Raw genomic sequence first — 20,027 nt, 5'->3', positions numbered from 1 at the left:
GTCCTTACTTGGACTTTTTTCCCCCTATGAAATGCAACCCCAACTGTCACAAATAAGTTATTTCAGATGCTCTCCATAGGTTCACCTAAAACAGACTGCCAGAGGGATTGCATTAGAAAAGAGAAAAATCAATTCTAGATGAAAGCCAAACAGAAGTCTCTAAATTTGCAAAGAAAAAACAGTTATACTTATTTAAGAACGGGGTGGAGGCGATGGAGGGATGCTTTCCTAATGTTTCAAGATCGGGATGGTTTTAGTCATCGTTTCTGTGCTGGGTGTTTGTTACAAACATCACTTTATGAGGAGGAGCCCTGCGAAACTACAGCTCTACCGAGGTTTGCAATCTTACTGTCCATTATCTCGTCATGGCATTGAGGATGTAGCAGCCGTTAATTAGATCAGAGCGCGGAAAGTCAGGGAGAGACACTGGAACGAATTATTTTTTTTTAAAGGAAATGGTCATTTAATGGCAGAAAATCCGAGTCACCCACAATTTCCTAGTCCATGTTACAAAGGGATGGGGCGGGTAGGATACAAGAACAGGAAGGGAGAGAATTCAGCTGGGTCGGGAGCGGGTGGGTGTGTTAGCATTCCCGAACGCACTATGTGAAACAAGCCAGCCCTGGAGACGCCAGCTGCCTCGGGAAGGGCGCTGAGTAGGCCCAGCATCTCGCAAGGGTGAGTCCAGGTGAGGGACGAGTTACCTAGCGCCGCTGGCAGGGAGCCTGTGCTTCGCCCGGGCGTGGTTCCCGCCAGTGGCTTCTCAGCGCGCAGCGGCCTACTGGGTGTCAGCGCGCAAAGTCGCCGCTTAATCCCCGCTCCCGCTGGATTAATTAGGGCCTCCACAAAGCAGAGAGTTGAGCCAGGGCTTCTTTCCCAGACACAGGGGCACCGGGAGGTCGAAACTCCACCGGCCTAGCCAGGCGTCCTTCTCCGGACACCACCGGGCCGAAGGGCTCCTGCGACCCGCCCCCCGCAGCCGGGCTCTAGGGACCCTGTGGTGACTGGCGACCAGTTGGGTCACCGGAGTCAAGCCCCTGGCTCGGGCCGCTACTCCCGCGCCTGTGCCCTCGGTTTGCGGCCAGCAGTCGGGGCGCAGGGCGGGGCGCGCCCGGGAGGCCGAGGCGGCGCGCTATTCCTGTCGCTGTGAGCTACCGGCATGTTATGTGCGGCGCCCAATCATGCCTTGGACCGGCCGCTCTGACCCGCGCCCTCCCCTACCTAATCTCCCAGGCTTTGATTTGATCCTCCGCGCGGAACAAGCTCACCCCCCTCCCCACCCGCCCCATAACCAGTTGTCCCCAGCCCTCGCGGGTGCCCGCAGAACCCGTCCTCCTCTTCCTGCCCTGGAAGGTCAGAGCCTTCGCCCCACACTCCCGGGACGCCCCGATTCGGGGCCGCATCTGCGCCGTCGGAGACCCACTACCCCGGAATCCACTGGCAGCCCGGTCCTTCCAGGTGATGGTGCACAGCCACCGCCGCTCCTGGCGTGCAGGTGTGAGCTCTCCGAATTGGGCTGGGGAGGAGGCTTTGGGTAAGGGGCTGGCGGCCTCGGCAGCCGTGGAAACCAAACCGCACACTCCCCGGCAGACTCCAAACTCCGCGCCCTTGGATGCTAGGGGCTTCTGGAAACCGTTCCCGGACCGGATTTGCTGTAAGAGGGGCACCGGGCGATCTGCGGGTCTGGGTGAAGGAGCCCTGGATTTTACGCTGAGCACGCAAAAATGGGCCCCTGTTAAGGGCTCTGCGGCTCGCACGGGGGGCCCCGGAGTGCCGCGCCCCGGGATGCCTCAGGCTCTGCCCGCTTCCCGCCCTGGGCATAATGAGTTACTTCCTGTCTTACTGCAAGGCTCATGGCGGCGCGCTGCTCACCGGCTACCAGGCCCTGCGCGCCGAGGGCTTCCTCTGTGACGTTATACTGGAGGCCGAGGGCAGCGAATTCCCGGCGCACAGGTCACTCTTGGCGTGCTCTAGCGACTACTTCAGGGCCCTGTTCAAGAGCTACACTCGGGAATCCCGGGCGCGCGTGATCCACTTACACGTGCCGTCGGCGGCTGGTCTGCAGCGCCTGCTGGACTTCATCTATACGGCCTGGCTGTCACTCTCCATGGACACCGTAGAGGACACATTGGAGGCCGCCAGCTACCTGCAGGTTACCGAGGCCCTGGGACTGTGTGGGCGCTACCTGGAACGCCAGCTGGCTCCAGAGAATTGCTGTTTTGCCGCCAACGTGGCGGCGCGCTTCGGCCTGGCTCACACGCTGGAAGCGGCGGAGCACTGCATCATGCGCCACTTGCGGGAGATGCTGGCGCGGGGCGCGGGCCTGGCAGGACTCCTGGAGCTCAACCCCACGTCGCTGAGGGCAGTGCTGGGGGCTCCCGACGTGGCACGCGTGCCCGAGGCCCGGCTGCTGGGCCTGGCGCTGGCCTGGCTGCGGCAGGAGCCCGCGGCAGAGCGCCAGGCGCACTGCGCAGAGCTGCTCGAGCGTGTTCGCTTCGGCCTAGTGCCCGCCGACGTGCTGCGGCGCGTGTACTCGGGTTCCGGCCTCGTGCTGCCCGCCCGGGTGAAGGGTCTGATCATCCAGGCCCTTAACTACCACACGGCGCCCTCCCGCCAGCCGCTCATGCAAGGCGAGCAGACCAGCGTCCGGAGCCCCCAGACCCGCATCTTGCTGGTCGGGGGGCGCCGGGCGCGGGAGGCGGTGACCGAGGAGGTTGTAGCCCCGCGGGGGCCAGTTAGGGGCCGGGTCGCCTTGGTGGAGCCCGAGGAGGAAGAAGAGGAAGAGTCAGAGGAGGAGGAGGAGGAAGAGGAGGAGTGGGAGCTCACCCAGAACATAGTGGCCTTCGACGTGTACAATCACCGCTGGCGCAGCCTTACGCAGCTGCCCACACCGCTGTTGGGGCACAGCGTGTGCACCCTGGGCAACTTCCTGTTTGTCCTGGGCGGAGAATGTCCTTCCGGCAGTGCCTCTTCTGCTGACGGCTCGCGGGCGGTCACAGCCCAAGTGCATCGTTACGACCCGCGCTTCCACGTTTGGACTGAGGTGCCCGCCATGCGGGAAGCGCGGGCACACTTCTGGTGCGGCGCCGTGGGCGAGAGGCTTCTGGCCGTCGGGGGCCTGGGCGCGGGCGGCGAGGCTCTGGCCTCGGTGGAGATATACGAACTGCGCTGGGACCGCTGGACGGCGGCCGGGGCGCTGCCGCGGGCGCTGCACGGCCATGCCGGAGCTGTCGGGGACCGTGGTGTCTTGTACATCTCTGGTGGCAAGGCGGGGAGAGGTGAAGGCGGTGCGGGGAGAGGTGAAGGCGGCACGAGCAGCCTCCGGGACCTGTACGCCTTGGGCCCTGGGGAACAGGTGTGGAGCAAGAAGGCGCCTATGGGCACGGCCCGGTATGGGCACCACATGGCGGTGCTGCGCGGCGCGGTGTTCGCTTTTCTGGGACGATACGAGCCCTTCTCTGAGATCGAGCGTTACGACCCTGGCGCAGACCAGTGGACTCGGTTGCGGCCACTACCCTACGACCGCTTCTCCTATGGGTTGGCCGTGGTGGAGGAGACTGTGCTCCTGCTGGGCGGCCTTAAGTGGCGGGACTCGCGCCAGGTACCTACTCGCAACGTGGTGGGCTACGACCTGGACCTGGATCGCTGGGAGGACATTGGCTGCGCGCTGCCCTGGGCCTGGAGCGGCCTGCAGTGCGCAGTGCTGCAGCTGGCCGAGGGTGGGGACGAGGAGAGGGAGGGAGGAGAGCCTGGAGAGGCTCTAGATTTAGTGCTGGGCTGAACGAATTACTCCACTCCCCACCCCTCCCCGCTGGGCAACAGAGGAGAAAGTCTTACAGAGCAACAGATGGGCTTTTCCTAAGATTTGGGACTCTGGAAGCCAAGTGGCTTCTGAAGGTCAAGAAGGCAAACAAGGCTTTGGCCAAAGAGGAACATTTCCCTTTGAGCTGAGAATGAGCGACAGGAGGGGTCAAATAGAAGGATATATATGAATCAGCTTCAGTGAGCTGGTGATTTTTACAAAGACGCTCTCAGGGTTAAAGATGGACTTTTGAAAATAAAACATGACCTTATTTTCCCTCTTAAAGTGTTTCCTTAAGGTGCAAAACAGTGATTATTTTGTGCCAAAAAAGGCAAAAAATTTACCACAGAAAGTTATGTACAAAACCCAGAAAATTGTTGGCTATAAAGGCTGTAATAAAATCCTAGAAGATGGCATTATCTGAATAAATAGCGGAGGGGAAGTGCCTTGGTTAAATAGCATGAAATCATTGTAAGGAGAACTGTGATTTTATGATCCAGAGCCATAGTTATAGTTCTGTTCTGATGGTTTGATATAACTATGGAACTGAGAGGGAAAAAAATCTCTAAGAAAGCACATATTTTTTTCTAGAAAGTATCCTTAAATTCTTCTGTTGCCATTCCCCACCCCTAGGCTATCATTGCCCTGGCCTTAGGCAGCTCATTGGTTTTAAGTCACATTCAGCAATCCTTAGCCACAACAATCAGGCTCCACCAGTTAAGTGGAAAATCTAACCAAACTAAACAAAAACCTATTTATTTCTTTCATCCTCTTTAAATGCTCATTCTGCAGAAATGCTGTAGGTTATATTTTAAAAAATTAATTTATTTTTGGTAGTTCCCCCTACTTCCACAAAAGAATCACAGGAAAAAGTAAGGAGGAGTAGGAAGTTTGTGTCAGGTGAATGGGAAATGAGGTTGATTTTTCTAGGTCTTAGAGAAGATACTCGAGTACCCTGAACAGGTACTACTTCTTGCTTGTGCCACCACTGAGATGGCAAAGTTAGAATTTGGAACTGGGGTGGTAGCAATGTGATCAGGTCACAAAGAAATGTGGTAAGGACTTTGCATGAATAAAGTAGGTGCTTTATAAGGATTCATTAAGAGCTGAATTTATTTGACTTCAGTTTACAGTGCTGCCTCTCTCCTAGATTTGAAACGAATGCAATAAAATGTACAGATACTATATAGTGTTAAAAGGTCTCTTTCATGCTAGGCTAGCCACGACTCTTTTAAAATTCATTAGTTTAACTTGTACCATTTAAAACAACAGAGCTGACTTTACAAAAGTAAAACCTGCTTAGGAGCAACAGAGCTAGTCTTCCCATCAACTGCTTGCTGTTTGTAGGCCACAACCTAGCCACCGTATACATGACACGTCCATCAGGTACAGATATTTTTAAGTGAACATACACGTTTGGTCTAGTAAACATCAATAAGTCTAAACACCTGTAACAAGCACACTTCATTTTAGGACAAGAGGGTTTTTTTTTTGTTTTGTTTTGTCTTGTTTTGTTTTGTTTTTACATATACAAAATCCCACAAATTTTATGTGTGTCAATATTCATGCAGTAAATAAATGTTTTTACAAATAGAGTTTTTTTAAATGATAAAAATATTACACTGGACCCAAAATTCCATACAAACATTAATACATGATTTCTCATCCATTTGACTAAATATAGGATTACTGAAAATGTGCTGTAGAAAGGCCACTCTCCTGTACAGTTGTGCAAAGTCTGCAAAACGATAGTGATTCAATGGTGTTTCAAAAGCAAAGAAAATGATCCCCGCTGTGGAGTTTTTACTTTTTCCTCTACAGCAAAAATATTCACTGGCATATATCTGAACTCTTAAAGATGAAAGTACATTCACTGAGCTGTACAGGCAACAGTATAAAGCTGATTAGAAGTAGATTTTAGGATATAGAATAGTAAAGGAGGGTCCCTTCCTCCTCCTGAAAAAACAGCAAATTGTGACTTTGTACATTATGCAGCCAGACACTAAAAAGCAGCACAGTCATTTTCATGCTGTGATCACTTTCAAAAATGAGATGCTTATAAATGGAAATACATGAAGAGGACTTTTTCATAGACTTCATCCACTCTATAAAACAATTCATGAAGCTAGGAAAAAACCTCTAAATTGTTTCTCTCGTATAATTCAATGTGACATCTGAGTGACCATCACCCTCTTGCTTCTTAGGAAAGAAGTACGCTTTTATTTTTCAACATTGTTTTCTATATTATAACACACATCAGCCTATAACTAAACATATTGTACTTCCCTGCCTGAAGTATAATTACATAAGTTTAATAAATGGACTAGGGGAAAAATTGGAAACTAACTAGAGTCGATTCATTTCAGTTTATATGTTGTCTTTTAAGAGTTGGAGTGTAAAAACATGAGTTTGGGCTGAAATCATATATATAGCTGTTAGCTGCCTTTCTGGGTGAGTTAAGTCTTTTAAAAAATCCATTCTCAAATTCTTCTGTACACAATCAGCATTTCATCGCTACAAAAATAAAGGAAGATTTAAACCAAGAAAATAAAGCAGCTCTATCTTCAATTTTGGTCTTAGTTACAAAAACATCTTACAAAGCTTTGCCCTGATACACCATTAAGTGTTCTCATAGATTTGGAATAGTATTTCCATTAACCAGCTTTCACAAGTTAATAGACTATTAAGACGAATATTAGATACCTGAACTTTTCTTATGTTGATGCTCTTCTATTTTGCTTAGCTCTTGTATGCGCATCTACATTTCACAAAAATAAAACTACAGCATTAAACTTTGTGCAATGTTTAAGAAAATTCTTAGAACATTTTAATAAATATAAAAAAGGTTTAAATTCTTTCCCACCCACAAGGATGTCTGCACCTGAAAAAATGTGATTTACTTTTGAAGTCTTGTTTATATAAAATTAACTTAAAGGGAGAAAAGATGACCTTAGATAGAAAACTGCCTTTTTGTGGTTTTACTACTTGAAGACCACCTGTATTTAGAATTGTTTGCAAAAGTTAATTTTAAGTCATTAAAGACAGTTGATTTTGCACATGGTAAACATAAGCTGAGCACTGACTGCATATAAAATATACAAATGCTCATTAAAGATAGTAGTTTTATGACCGTATCTGGTTTCATATAGTTTGGTAACATTAAAGTATAGCTTGTCAAGTGTCCCACACACTGATATAAAAACTACCTCATATACTTGTTCAGAGTGCCAGCAGGTGCTAGAATGCCTGAAGGCAGAATACACTTACACATGCGTTTCAATGTATGAATGAGTGTGTGTCAGAGAGGAAGTGATTACATCTACTTCAGAAGAAATACTTAGTGGGTCATTTGAGGTGGTATTTTGACAGATATCCAAGAAAAGGTCGAGGTACATCTGCTTCCATTGTTGGAATTCTTTAGATGTCAGGTCTGGATTGTCTAAGACTTTATCGATAATGGCTACTTCCCCTTCTCTGGCCTGAAAAGCAAACGGATTCAGCAGTTAAGATGGTGACAAACTTTCACTCAAGTTTAAAATAAAAAGTTAATAGGCAAAAAGCTAATGAGCCCATTAAGAAGCAACTTTGGTATACTCAAACTCAGCTATTTAGATTCAAATCCTGGTATACTTTTTTCTATACCCAAGGTATCCCTCGTCTTGCCCATTCTGTGTGGTTTATTTTTTCTCTTGGCCTGTCCTATTGTCCATCTCTGCCTATGGAAATTTCCCTCATTCTTCAAGATCCAGTTCAAAAGCCTCTCATTTCTTGAAGCCTTCCTTAAACACTTGGAAAAAAAAAAAGGTTTTTCTCCCTCGTCTATGTCCCTAAACTATTCCATTACTGCCACTGAGTGGAATTAGCAAATTCTGTCTCTTGAGCCACTTTTGTATCTGTCCTCTTTCTCTTGCTTATGGTAAGCTCCTCACGCTTGACTGAGAGTAGCATGGCCCTCCTGTCATCACAAATACGAAATTCTTGTTGAGTATTATGGCTCCCTTCTTGTAGCTCTAGGGGCCTGTAATGGAGAATGGCTCTCCCTTCCATGTTGGACGCTGGGTCTCAGCTGAAGACTAAACTTCATTTTGGTATAAACCACCAAGGTACAACTATTGCAACTATTGTGGAAGAAGAGAATCTCCCAGGTGGAAGGTGAGACAGAGGAAAGGGCTTAAGACAGTCTGAGCAGCTCAGTCCTGCCTTTTATGAAGCCAAGGAAGGGTTAAGGGAAGTATAGGAAATGTTCTGCAGGAAATGAGAGGGCTTGCCTCTGTGCCAGCCAGAGATAAGAGGGAAAGAAGACAGCAAGGCACCTAAGAAGTTGTTTTGGTCTGTGAGGTTGAACAGAATATGGAAGAGGGCTGGGACTGAGGATGTTGTGAGTTGCCTATGGTGGGATCCAAGATCTGTGATTGGTGAGGGGGCCTGTTAAAATTCCAGGAACAAGACACAGCCAGAGTTGCTTGATTAGTTGTCCTTCCCTAATAAAATATTTCATTCCCTATTAATTTTCCATACCAAAAAGTATATTTCATTTGAACCCACAAGGGACATTTCTTTACAGTGACTTTTGCATTATCTTTCTTTGCCCCAGAGAGTCGAGCACAGTATCATGTACCTGGTGATTCATCAATACTTATTGAACTGAACATCATCAGTAGCTCATATTTTTCATCACTGGAATAAAATGCTTTGGGGAAATCTACAGAGCATAAAAAGAAGGGCGAGGGGCTGCGAGAGAGAGGGAGAGGAGCAAGTCTTTGAGATCTGTGAAACTGACCTGCTTCAAAATGCCCACCTGCTCTCTAAACCAGGAAGTTTAGAACTGAATGGGGGAAAAGAAGGAGGCTCTATAAGGTGGGAGGGTGAGGATAGCTTTGGAGTAAGGTTGGTTACTGAAATTATTCTTATGAATATGAATAGCTTATGAATTCTTATGAGTAGCTTCTTCTAAAATTCTGGTCTTAGTTACCAAAAGCCCATCAAATTGTCCTATGGATTTGCAGTATTTGCATGAATACCAATGAAAAGCTAATTGACTCTGAAAACTTGGCTGCTTGCTACCTGAAAATTTTCCAAATCATTGATTTTCCATATTTCAAAATTAAAAAACCTCAGCAGGCATGTGCTATGGGTCTAAAATATTTCCCAATGGAGCCCTTTGACCTTTTGTTTCCTGGAATTACTGAGGCACCTACTCTGTGTGAGAGTTCTTTTCTGTCTTTGATTTTTTAAGGGTACAGGGCCTGCTCAGATGGTTTGTGTGGTGAACCCTCCCCAGACATACACTGTGAGGAAGGCTCACTTGTCTGCTTCCTTCTTTAACTTCCTGCCTCTCAGCTCCCCTGTCCTCACCACCTCCTCCCCAAACTGGGGGTGGCATAATAAGAAGATTGAAGACAATGCAAGCTCTTACGAAAATGTATAACAGGAAAGTAACATGTGAACTGGGAACTGATAACATAAACAGACCAATTATAAAATTTCTACATGGAACATGAATCACTGTAGCTTCACTCCAAATGCGCTGTAGTTCACGCAGGAAATAATCACAAAATATCTCAAACTGTTTTTGCACCCACTACTTCATTGTGCATTCTGAGTTCTTTTAATAACTCTAATAATTACACTACCTGGTATATTTATCTTGGGAAATTGAAAGACTGAAGAATAACACCAGCCCTGCATTTTTGGAAAAAAAATTCAATCACATCCTGTTTTCTTCTAGAACTAAGTCACAGTAACATTTAATCAGTGCTTTGAGATGTTAATAAAAAAATGATCTCCTCTTTATCAATGTACTTATTATAACATAGGAACGGTTCAGTTTCAGGTTCTTGTTTACTTGTTCCTATCCCCTAGGCCCCCATTTTATATTTCTTAACCTATAGTGTCTGGTAATCTACTTTGAGTTCAAGAATGAATCTTTTCAAAGAAATTTCTCCTTCCATTTCATATCTTACCTTTAAAGTGCTTTTGAGAATTCTCAGCCTGTGTAGTTTTTCATTCATTACAGGATCATTACATCTTTTTATAAATGATAGCTTGTATTCCATCTTGGTTGAAATACGATGTTCTCCTAGTGGTGACAGACTAGCTTGCTCCAATGCCCTGTATAAATCTTGCAGTGAATCTCCTAACTTTTCTTCTCCACTTTCACCTGCAATGTCCACGAAGAGAGAGAAGAGAGAAGAGAGAGAGAGAGAGAGAGAGAGAGAGAGAGAGAGAGAGAGAGAGAGAGATGAATCCATTGTAATAAACAGTTGACACCCTAAAAATCCACTAAAAAGTCAAAACTATCTGGGAAAACAGGATAATGAATGACTGTGAAAACACTATTAAAAAAAACAAAACCCAGAAAATCCACAGCTGCTAGTTATATTGGGTAAGATTAGCTACAAGCAGCTAATTGTTTTAGAATGATTAAATAGGATTCTTTGAGTAACCAAATATTCTCTTGATAGCAAATCACTGTACATATCTTGAGTTCATTATATTCAAAGAATTAGAGCATAAAAAGTACACAATATGGAAACAATCCTGCACATAATTTAATATTTTAAAACATTAATAAATATCCCTTATCATTATAATCATAAGCATAGAAATGCTGGTTAATAGAACTTGCCTGGTTTAGCAATACTGAATGAACTGGTTTTTACATTTTTCCAGACTTCATAAGATGGAATGGCATTCTTTGGAGTATATTTGATTATAAAAATCTTCCAATTGTGCCATGGAGGATTATTAGGTTTCATGTGACTGCCATGGTAATGCTTGGCACATTGTAAATATAGTAACTGATCATCAATTGTCACAAAAGTAACATTTTAATTAAAATGAAATATGGGACTATGTTTATATAGGGAAAAAAATCTGGCACATACTAAGAGAAGCTGTTTAGCATTTGTAAGACCTGGGGAAACAATACTCCAATTAAGTATTTTTGAAAAAAAAATTGGAGACTGGTTCAGTAAGGATCTCAGATCTAGCTGAACAAATAAAACTCCCATCTTGTTTTTTAGTTGCCTGAATACTGATGTCATATCTTTCTCAATGATAAAGATGAACTGGGATTTTGCTTGGAGTGGTAGATTGGAGTCAGGCTATATCATGTTTAATATCTAGCTTAATACTTAAATATTAAGTAATTATTTTGGCCCCCAAATTAAATATGGAATGTTGTTCACTCCACCATGGTCCATGTGAATATTTTAGGCTTTCTGAGATGGTTTAAACAAAGATTTGCTAATTGGTAATAATACTGGTTAATGTTTAGATGTCCCAGGCAGTAGGGTAAATCCTTGACATTTATGATCTCATTTAATCCTCACAACAATACTAAGAGCAGATCCATTTGATCTTCATTTTATAGCAGCGAAGCACCTTGCTCAAAGTCACACTTAGTAAGCGGTGGAGCTACAATTCCAATTTTAGATAATTCCAATTTGGGGTAATCTGGCCTCAGAATGCATGATTTTAATAAGAATTCTATACTGCCAATTTTTTCAGTAATCATTTGAACTATGTATTTAACAGTGGATGCTAATTAATGTGACACTCCTTTAAAATGGAGCATTCAAAAACATTTTTAAATGAGTGTATCTAAAACTGCCAAAAAAGCCCAAAACATACAGTACCTTTACTTGAAGTGATCACCTTTAGGATTAAAATGTAGCTTTGTTTAAATTCCATATTCAATTTTTGGCTCTACTCCTGAGGTTAGTAACTAATGGTTGGTATGATCATTGAGTCCTCCCATTAGAAAATCCCTTATCAGCATATGCTATCACTAAGTCCTCTATAATGAATATTACTTCCTAACCACATATCTACGTTAGAACTATAGTCTAAAAATATAAAAATCCCTTTAAATAACAGCTTTTTAATTCTCTGTTGGCTCATCCTTGAATGTTTTCAACACCTAGAGGATTTTGAGGGATGGGGAATAGAAGACTGTTAAAAGGAAGAACTGCTTTGCGGGTTAAGAGTAAGATGGAAGCAGGAGGGAATTTTAACTGATAATGATTTGGAAGGAGGAAGACACAAAAATCATATGGTCATTTACAGTAACTAAAAGGAGTTGTAAAAACAAGGACACATTTGAACAGAATAATTCCATTTCATAAGATCATAGGCCAGGAGAGGACCCGAGGAATTATTTAGCACTTATCACATTTTTTTTGCCTCAAGGCAAGACTGCATCTAAAGTCAGAGTAATTTCAGAGAGTAGAGAGTCGGGTAGAAATGGGAGGCCTAAGATATGTGAATTATAGTAGTTAATGTATCAGGTGGCCTAATGTATTATTACTTTTTCAGTTCTAGAAAGAAGGTGAAAGAAAAAAGGGATTCGGATTATAGTTTTAGGATTTAAGGGAGGCAGATGTATTTTTTACATAGTACATATTTATTTTAAGAGAACTTTATCATCTCACACTGTAGGGAGTACATATTTTGTTTTAAAAAAACATTTTGACCCAGTTTTCTTTTTCTCTAATTCTTAAAGTTTGTGGAATACTGGGGCAGATGATTTTTATAAAATTTCTTTAAGAAAGATAAGTGAAGATTCGATATAAAAAGTGACATACATAGCTATCAGACAATAAAAACTGAAAGTTTTCCTCCCCTTCTTGTTAAGGGGGAGAAAAGCGTTCAATCAAAAAGACAACATAGTTCTACAAAGAATCTGGTTTGACAGCTGTAGGAAGAATTGAGTATGGATTTATCTCTGGGTAGCACATTTGAACAAGCAATCACAATGAGACGGAACACAGAAACATTTCCAAGTATAGTAATGGTATAGTGTGGGCTTCTATTAGAGATAAGCCCCCCACACCCCATCCCCTACACACCATACACATATGCAGCACTGCACAAGACACAGCAGTGGGATGAGTAAAGATGAGGGACTGAGATGCCAGGCTACCACAAAATGCCACCAATTACTTAACATTTTAAGACTAGACAAAGAGTCCTTTTATTTTCAAAGGAGGAGGGTGAGGGGCAGAGTCACATTAGAAATCTGATTCACTGTGCCCAACAATCAAAACAACACAGAACTCGACATTCAAGACAAAAACAGACCTTTATTTTCTTTTATAATTTTCAATTTGTTGCCTTGATTTTTCTGAGATGAATACCAAATAAGTCAATTGGGGCTACTGTTGCAACTGAAAATGTGAAAGCACCTTTATTTTCTTCTCTTTTTGCCCTCTTCTTCATCTCCTTCTCACTTCTCTTCAGGCTTCTCTCTTTTTTCAACCCTTGCTTTTTCTTCTTTTAGGAGAGGCTTGCTTTGGAGGAGGAGGCAAGCACTGGATGAGGTCTGCTTCCTGACTTTCTTTCAACGTGCCAGTTCAGCCATTGGAACACTGGCTGAAAACCAGCTCTTTTGCAATTTGAATGAATGTTTTCTGAATGCTGGCAAAGTGTGGAGACCGCATTCAAATCATAGGACATATATAGGAACCTTCTGTGATTCCTAATGAGGAAGTGTATCACTGCTATAATGAAATTTTAATCTGTATCTAATTTATTCAGGAAATCTGGGTCTATGCAGAAATAAATTTCCCCCAAATTATATTTATATTTACAACATGTAAATTATCTTGTGTCAGATTATATACTTTTTAATTCCAATTTTATTAAAGCAAAGAGCACATGTTTCCTTTCCTGTATAAAATTTCATTGACTATTAGAAAATGACAATTAAGTTATTAATGAATTAACTTGTATTCTGTGCCAAGGCAGGGGCATTTCTGGCTATGTCATACTTGGCAGGGTGAAGGAAGAGCCTCTTTATTGTCTTATTTATATTCTGCTCCACTATGAAATATTGTGAATGTAGGACCGTAGTGAGCATCGTAACAGTTCACTGTTTTTTTTTCAGGTTGTATATGACCTCCAGGTAGTAGTGATAAAGAAAAGTTTAAAGAAAAGATTAGCTAATGAAAAATACTAGTTCGTTCGAATCTCTTGAAAAGTGCTATTAGCAGATGATACTGCATTTTTCAAATACCAAAAAGTCTTTTTGGTTGACGTATTTCCTTATATTCAGGCTCAGTGGTTTCCAAAAATTTTTTTATTGTGCACGCTTATCAGTCAAAACACTTCGGTTTTAAAGAACAGAAACTTATATACATGTATTATTCTATTAATAGATAGATGTTATAAAACATACACAGAAAAGAAATTCAAAAGGATGAGATACAAAACTCAAGGAGAAATTCCAATGTTTTTTCTTCCTGTACCTTAATTAGACCCCTGTTTACCTCCTTCAGAGACCAAGACTGTGACTTTCCCATGAGCAGAATTCATCTCACTCACATTTGCATTTCCCATTCTACCTGGAACAGTGCCTCATGTTCCCAACACATTCAGAGTAAGGTTTTCTCTACTTTATACATGAAGTACTCCAAAGAGGGTTCCCTATCAGGTGACTGTATAATTATTAGGACAGTCTATTGTATAATATTGTTTATGTTTCCTTGGTGAAAATTAAGAATAATAAACACTTGGGGACCTAAAATTTCACTCTAGTATCCTCCACATTTTCCCACCCTTGTAATGATAATGTTGATGGAGAGTAAAAAATGAAAACAAATCAAATGAAAATTCCAATTGGGCTCTTGAAGAACTAAACCGACAATGGATAATGAGTTCTGGTACACATTTTGGAAGGGAACTGTGCTCTTTTAAAATTGGACAATGATGTCCTCATGGAAACAGCTGTTCCTTCCATAACACAGCTGTGTGATGAGCACAGAGGGTTGTGAAAGATTAAATCACAAATGGGAGAGAAGGCTGGACATGGTAGTATTAGTCATCAGTCAAATTTGAGAAGCATTCGTTTTTACACAAATGCAGAGTGCTTTAAGGCTTCCAGGCTAATGATATCAAGTATGTGAAATACTGTTTTTCTCACAAAGGGCAATTAACATTTGCATTGAGACCACAGGAATATTTTCTATGAATACTAATTTACTAGCACACCGTTATGAACAACTTATTTATATGTTATTAATGTAAGGTAACAAACTTTTAATGGATTTAATGTCTTTGTAGGTTTTATGCTAAAGATGATTAAGTATTCAGGGGTTACACTATAATTTGAATTGTTTTATAATTAAATACTAGCTCTTTTAATTCATGCTTTTATATAAGTCAACCAGCCATGCTTAGTATTATAAAATGAAGGGGGGAGAGGGCAGTTTGTTATATCTGAAAAAAGCATAAGATTTTAAAAGCTGGCTTTTAGTCCTCCTTCTGTAATCAATTACCTGCTTCTTACTTAGAAATTATTTATTTTATTTTAGGCAAAATAATAATACTCAAACATTACTATTGGGCAATACTTTCTCTGATGAAAAAAATCAATTTTAGTGAGGAAAAAACCCTTCTTTTAAAAGGATAGTTTGAGTGGTTTCACCAACATTGCTAAGTGTATTTTTAAAGATGAACATGTAAGGTCCATCATTATAAAAATGACAATGTGCTTCACCAAAATCAAGTATGGCCCATTCTTGGATCCGTTAATTCCTTCTCTAAATCTTACTTCCATAAAGCTATACCAAAAGAGACAGAGCTAAAGTTTATTGTCTACTTCTTTCTCTAAGTATGTAATTTCTGCCAAATTATATGGTTTAATAATACAAATATATGATAATGGTTGAATTTGTAGAGTACTACAGCAGTTTTTATGACAAATAGTTCAGATGGCAAAATCTTATTGTCCCTTAGCATTGATTTATTGACCCAAAGAAGGGAAGTTCTTTGAAGGACAAGTGCAAACATAAATGAACTAGAGGTCTAGATTTACTCACAGAATTTAGAAAATTTAACCAGTATAGACATGGAGGTGAAGGTACTTGGCTCTTAGGCAGGAATTCATAAAGGGGACAGTTTAAAACCATAGCTAAGAGATGATTATATTTGAAAACTTAATGTGGAGTCAGTCACCACATTCCTTAAAGAGAAAAAACTAAAATTCTCCAGATCATAAAATTTTACTATGACTTAAATACGGAGGATGACCCAAGACAATCCCATAAATATTAAATGCCAATAAAATGCTTTTTGAGAGATTTCTACATACCAGAACCATCATTTTTTATATATACTTAAAAAACACATTAAAATGGTTAGAGCACAGAGGCAGTTGTAAGGCAGATCAATGTGATTTTATTCACAACACAAATTCCATTTGTGAGAAAGAAGAATTGATTACTTCTCTTTAGAAAGATATTTACTATCAAGCATACTTAGCAAATTATTTAGCTATCTAAAAAGATCTGATACCAATTGGTCATATTTTTATTTTTTAAGTACTTTATAATTTTACAGGTATTCACATTATGCAATACCACACACACTGCGGTGACAGGAAGAAAAAACATTTCAAAATACATTGTTAAATTATCTGTTCATTGCACAGTATGAAATATCCATTAATTAGCATTGAAATTGTTACAGTGTATCTTATCCAACTAAAGGAAATTTCACATCCACTACAGAAGAAAATTAAGCAATATTGAACCATAGGGGACCCAGTTACACAGTATTAAATAATATCTGAAGCTAGTTTGAAAGACATCCAGACAAAATACTTTTTCAAAAATGAAAACCACAGCCTACTGATTTGAAATATTTTACAGAAAAGAATAGCTCATGCCTGCCCTAAGAGGCAACACCACTTGCATATAAGTGCCAAGAAATAAGGAGAAAGTTAGGATTTTAGCTAAGGATTCTAATGAAGCCTGACATTAGGAATTTTCTTCATTAGCGTCACCGAAAGCAGTCTCTGTTTTGCACCTGAATACACTTTATAATAGAATGAACATATTAAGTTTCAAAGCAAATTGTGTATACCTTGCCTTAATAGATTACACTTAATTTAGTACAATACAGCACGTCAAGTTTTAAAAATGCAAAATACACGTAATACAGAATTTGCTTCCTCTGCTTGCCTTAAAGAGGCCACCAAAAAGTCAGTCCATTTAACAGCCAGAATTTTCTAGTTATTGGAGCTGATCCCTCTCTTTTCCTGGTGTCAGGAGAACACAACTGAGGTGTCACCACAGATAGCCCTTCCCCAGTCAAGCCCCTTTCCCCTCTGTTCTCCCATAGAAATGGCAGTTTTCTGTTACTGTGCTCCATCTTGATTGGCTTTGATCTTATGCTAGTCCCAATGTAGAAAGCTCGCATTCTTCTTAAGAGTGGCCTGCCCCTCTTAATATCCCTTTAGGGAGGCCCTCAATCCAAAACACTTGATGATCTAAGCTTTTTACAAGTCTGTTTTCTGTTATAAACAGCAAGGACGAGGCCATTTTAGTTGCTTGCAAGAGGTTGATGTTGAGTCTGCGCCGTGCCGACTCTCTCCGATCTAAATTCTCTAAACATTAGCTTATCAATCTGTGAGTCCAATGGGTTGAGTGCCAACAGAAGTGGATCCGATTTGGCATGGAGAGGTTCTACCAACTCTCGCAGTGTATTAGCCTAATATGATAAAGCAGTGATACAATATGATGAAAGACCTGCGAGTGCCATTATTTCCAAAGCATATTAGTATTTGTATTAGAAATACCATCATGCAATACCCATGAAGAGAAAATAGAAAAATATGGCTAGAATTGCATATGGTTTTAATACCATGTCTTTCTGTTGGCATGCAAGTCTACTTGGCCATTAATGGGACATTTTTTTGCTTTAAGTTTGGTTGCTTAGAAATGCTAATCTTCCAAATATACACAATAACACACAGTGCAGATAAATCTTTTTCCACCTCTATACTTGTATATGCATATCTGTAATTTTAATCAGAAAAGTTTACGTTAAAAATATTCCCCATACACATGTAAATTGACCAGTCTTTCAAGAAAATTAAAATGTATTTCTATACAAGATCTTTGCTCACATTCATCCAAATCAAGAAATATGAAGAAAAGTTTTCTGGTCTTCTGACCACAAGGCTATTTTACGACCCTGATATATATGCTACCAAGTCTGAATCAGTGAGATACAATAGCCTCCCTAGTCTTGCTCCAATGAGGAGAGGCCACATGCTGAACAATACAAACTGCAGATAAATGAAAAGCTGTAACAGACTAAATGTGATGAAAGGGTGACTTTACACCTGAGCATAAGCCACCCAAGGAGTGAAGACACTGGAAGAGACAGAAGTTTCTGAACAACTTGAGAAACTAAGAACAGTTTGGATAAAATAAATTGCAGTCCCTTTTAGTTTATTTCATTTTGGATCTTGAGGAATCCAAATGTTGTCAACAGGCACAAATCAGCAATATTTTTTATCTCTAGCCTAGGGAAGATTTTTATTTGCAACATTCTGTATCTTTTGAGTTATATCAAAAAGAAAGAACAAATGGAGAGAGGGAACAAAGAAAGCATGTTGTTCATTACTACATCCCTTAGAAAATGGGGATGGACACATGTTGCCAATAACACTAGTATCTAGAAAACAGGATGCAGCATTGTTCATAAATCAGCAGAACTAATTTTTGTCTATCACATCATATTCTTTTTGCAGAAAAGGGGGTGAGAACTCAGTAATCTTCATATGTAGGTCGAACGAAACAAAACACAGTTTCTCATTTTAAAAAATACTGTAATTCTGGAATGCTAGTTCTAGCTTCTACCACTTTGTTTCATAAGGTCATTGAATTTCAAACAGCAAAATCAGAGGCAATCTAACCTTGGGCACAAGGTCTTTTCTAAATTTAAACTGTTCTTAATTTATGCAATTCAAACATTTTATAAATTGTTTTGAACACATTCTTCCTTTCCCTGAAGACACAATGTTACATGAGTGGTTTAATTTCTAGTACACATTCCCTAATGCTCATTTAACCCATACTTTACTGAACTAGAGCCCTGGTAATCAAGTCATGCTTACATTTACAAGATTGTTTCTATAGGATTGCTGAATTCTGCTCCAAGAGATGGGAAACATCTCCTCATTTTAGCTCTTTGCCAGAGTGCAGAATGGTGAGGGAGAATCATTATTTCAAAATAGCTACAGCTAGTTACCAATTTGTGTATATTAGCATAAGAGATGATAACTCCCTAGGGCAAGGGTATCTTTTCAAGTAGTGGTGTTCAGTATGACTGGCTACAGAATCTCAGGGGAGGAGGTAGGGAGTGCTTGTTAAATACAGATTTCTGAGCCCTACCCCTCATCTACTGAATCAGAATTTCTGGGAATGGAACTCAGGAATCTGCATTTTAAATAAGCAACCAAGGTGATTCTTGTGCTCACAGCAGTTTGAGACCTCCTGCTTTAGGCCAATCACAGTGGGTAGGGCTGGTTGGAGAAACACCAATTTTTGTATTGCATATACAAGTAGTTTCTAAGTCAGAAGCCTTGAGGTTGGGGACTTCACATAGCATTTTATTTTTAGTCCCATCAGCAGTATAACACTGTATCATACAGTTCAAATAATTTCAAGGTTTTTTGCTGAGCAATCTGATAGAAATATCTTGGTCTACTGAGATTATGGCAAAATAAAAGAGGCCTTGGTAAACTGTTTAAATAAATTCCTTAAAGCTATACTTTTATGTAGTGCTAAGTAGTTTATATTTATTTTTGAAGGAAACAGAACTACAAAGATACTCCTAGATTCAACCCCATTGTATATTTTGGTGTGTGCATTATGAATCTAATGCATTAGCAAGTCAGATGGGCCAGAGGCAAGGGTGCAAAGTACTGCTGGTATATGGCTAATCTACACGCAACAGACCTACTTCACGATGCTGCTCTATGAATGTCTGTTTTTGACTTCTGTGAATCTCATATTTATGTGTCTTTAATAATTATTTATTATAGTGACAGACTAATTTTATTCCTATTTTCTAAGAAGACAAGTGGAAATTGTATGCTCTTTCAAAAAAGGCAGCAAAAACATAAATTATATGACTCTTGATTATTAAATTTTCTTTTGCCTGATATCTTAAGTATAAGAATATTCCCTACTCCTGTTATTAAAATAAACTTCACTATTTACCCAACTTTTAACCAATTACATTTTGAAACAACAGCAACATATCTATGCTACCCCAAAGAAAATCAGTAATGTTTCTGTTTGGCATATTAGTTAACAAATATTTACTAAGCTTAGTAAATAAGTGATTAAACCCCCAATTGTGAGCCTACCAGCTTAGCTGGGTAGGAAGAAACAGATAGAAGAACTTGCATGGGAAATGGACCCACACT

General features: G+C 40.9%; 2 protein-coding genes across 7 annotated transcripts in view; one reads left to right on the top strand and one right to left on the bottom strand.

The window, feature by feature from the left end:
• The first annotated feature begins 1,140 nt into the window (after nucleotides 1–1,140).
• Nucleotides 1,141–3,837, top strand: KLHL34 (kelch like family member 34). Its single transcript, XM_020285004.2, has one exon. It carries the CDS (start codon nucleotides 1,823–1,825, stop codon nucleotides 3,779–3,781), a length of 1,959 nt encoding a protein of 652 aa, XP_020140593.2. The 5' UTR covers nucleotides 1,141–1,822; the 3' UTR covers nucleotides 3,782–3,837.
• The window catches only part of CNKSR2 (connector enhancer of kinase suppressor of Ras 2), a 268,980-nt gene continuing 250,243 nt past the window's right edge, over nucleotides 1,291–20,027 (bottom strand). For 4 of the 6 annotated variants that reach the window (XM_012784628.3, XM_020285003.2, XM_012784627.3 and 1 more), the window contains 2 exons: nucleotides 9,766–9,962; nucleotides 1,291–7,281 (listed from right to left, as the gene is read on the bottom strand). In XM_012784628.3, coding sequence (XP_012640082.1) covers nucleotides 7,066–7,281; nucleotides 9,766–9,962 — 413 coding nt within the window. In that variant the 3' untranslated portion in view covers nucleotides 1,291–7,065. Of the gene's footprint in view, nucleotides 7,282–9,765; nucleotides 9,963–9,993; nucleotides 17,297–20,027 lie in introns of those variants that run through there. The other 2 variants (XR_012916031.1, XM_012784624.3) reach the window with 2 other exon arrangements.

Source organism: Microcebus murinus, chromosome X, assembly GCF_040939455.1.
Source record: "Microcebus murinus isolate Inina chromosome X, M.murinus_Inina_mat1.0, whole genome shotgun sequence".
Classification (NCBI taxonomy): domain Eukaryota; kingdom Metazoa; phylum Chordata; class Mammalia; order Primates; family Cheirogaleidae; genus Microcebus; species Microcebus murinus.
The sequence above is the reverse complement of the archived record's forward strand: the minus strand, read 5'-3'. Positions and strand labels throughout refer to the sequence as shown.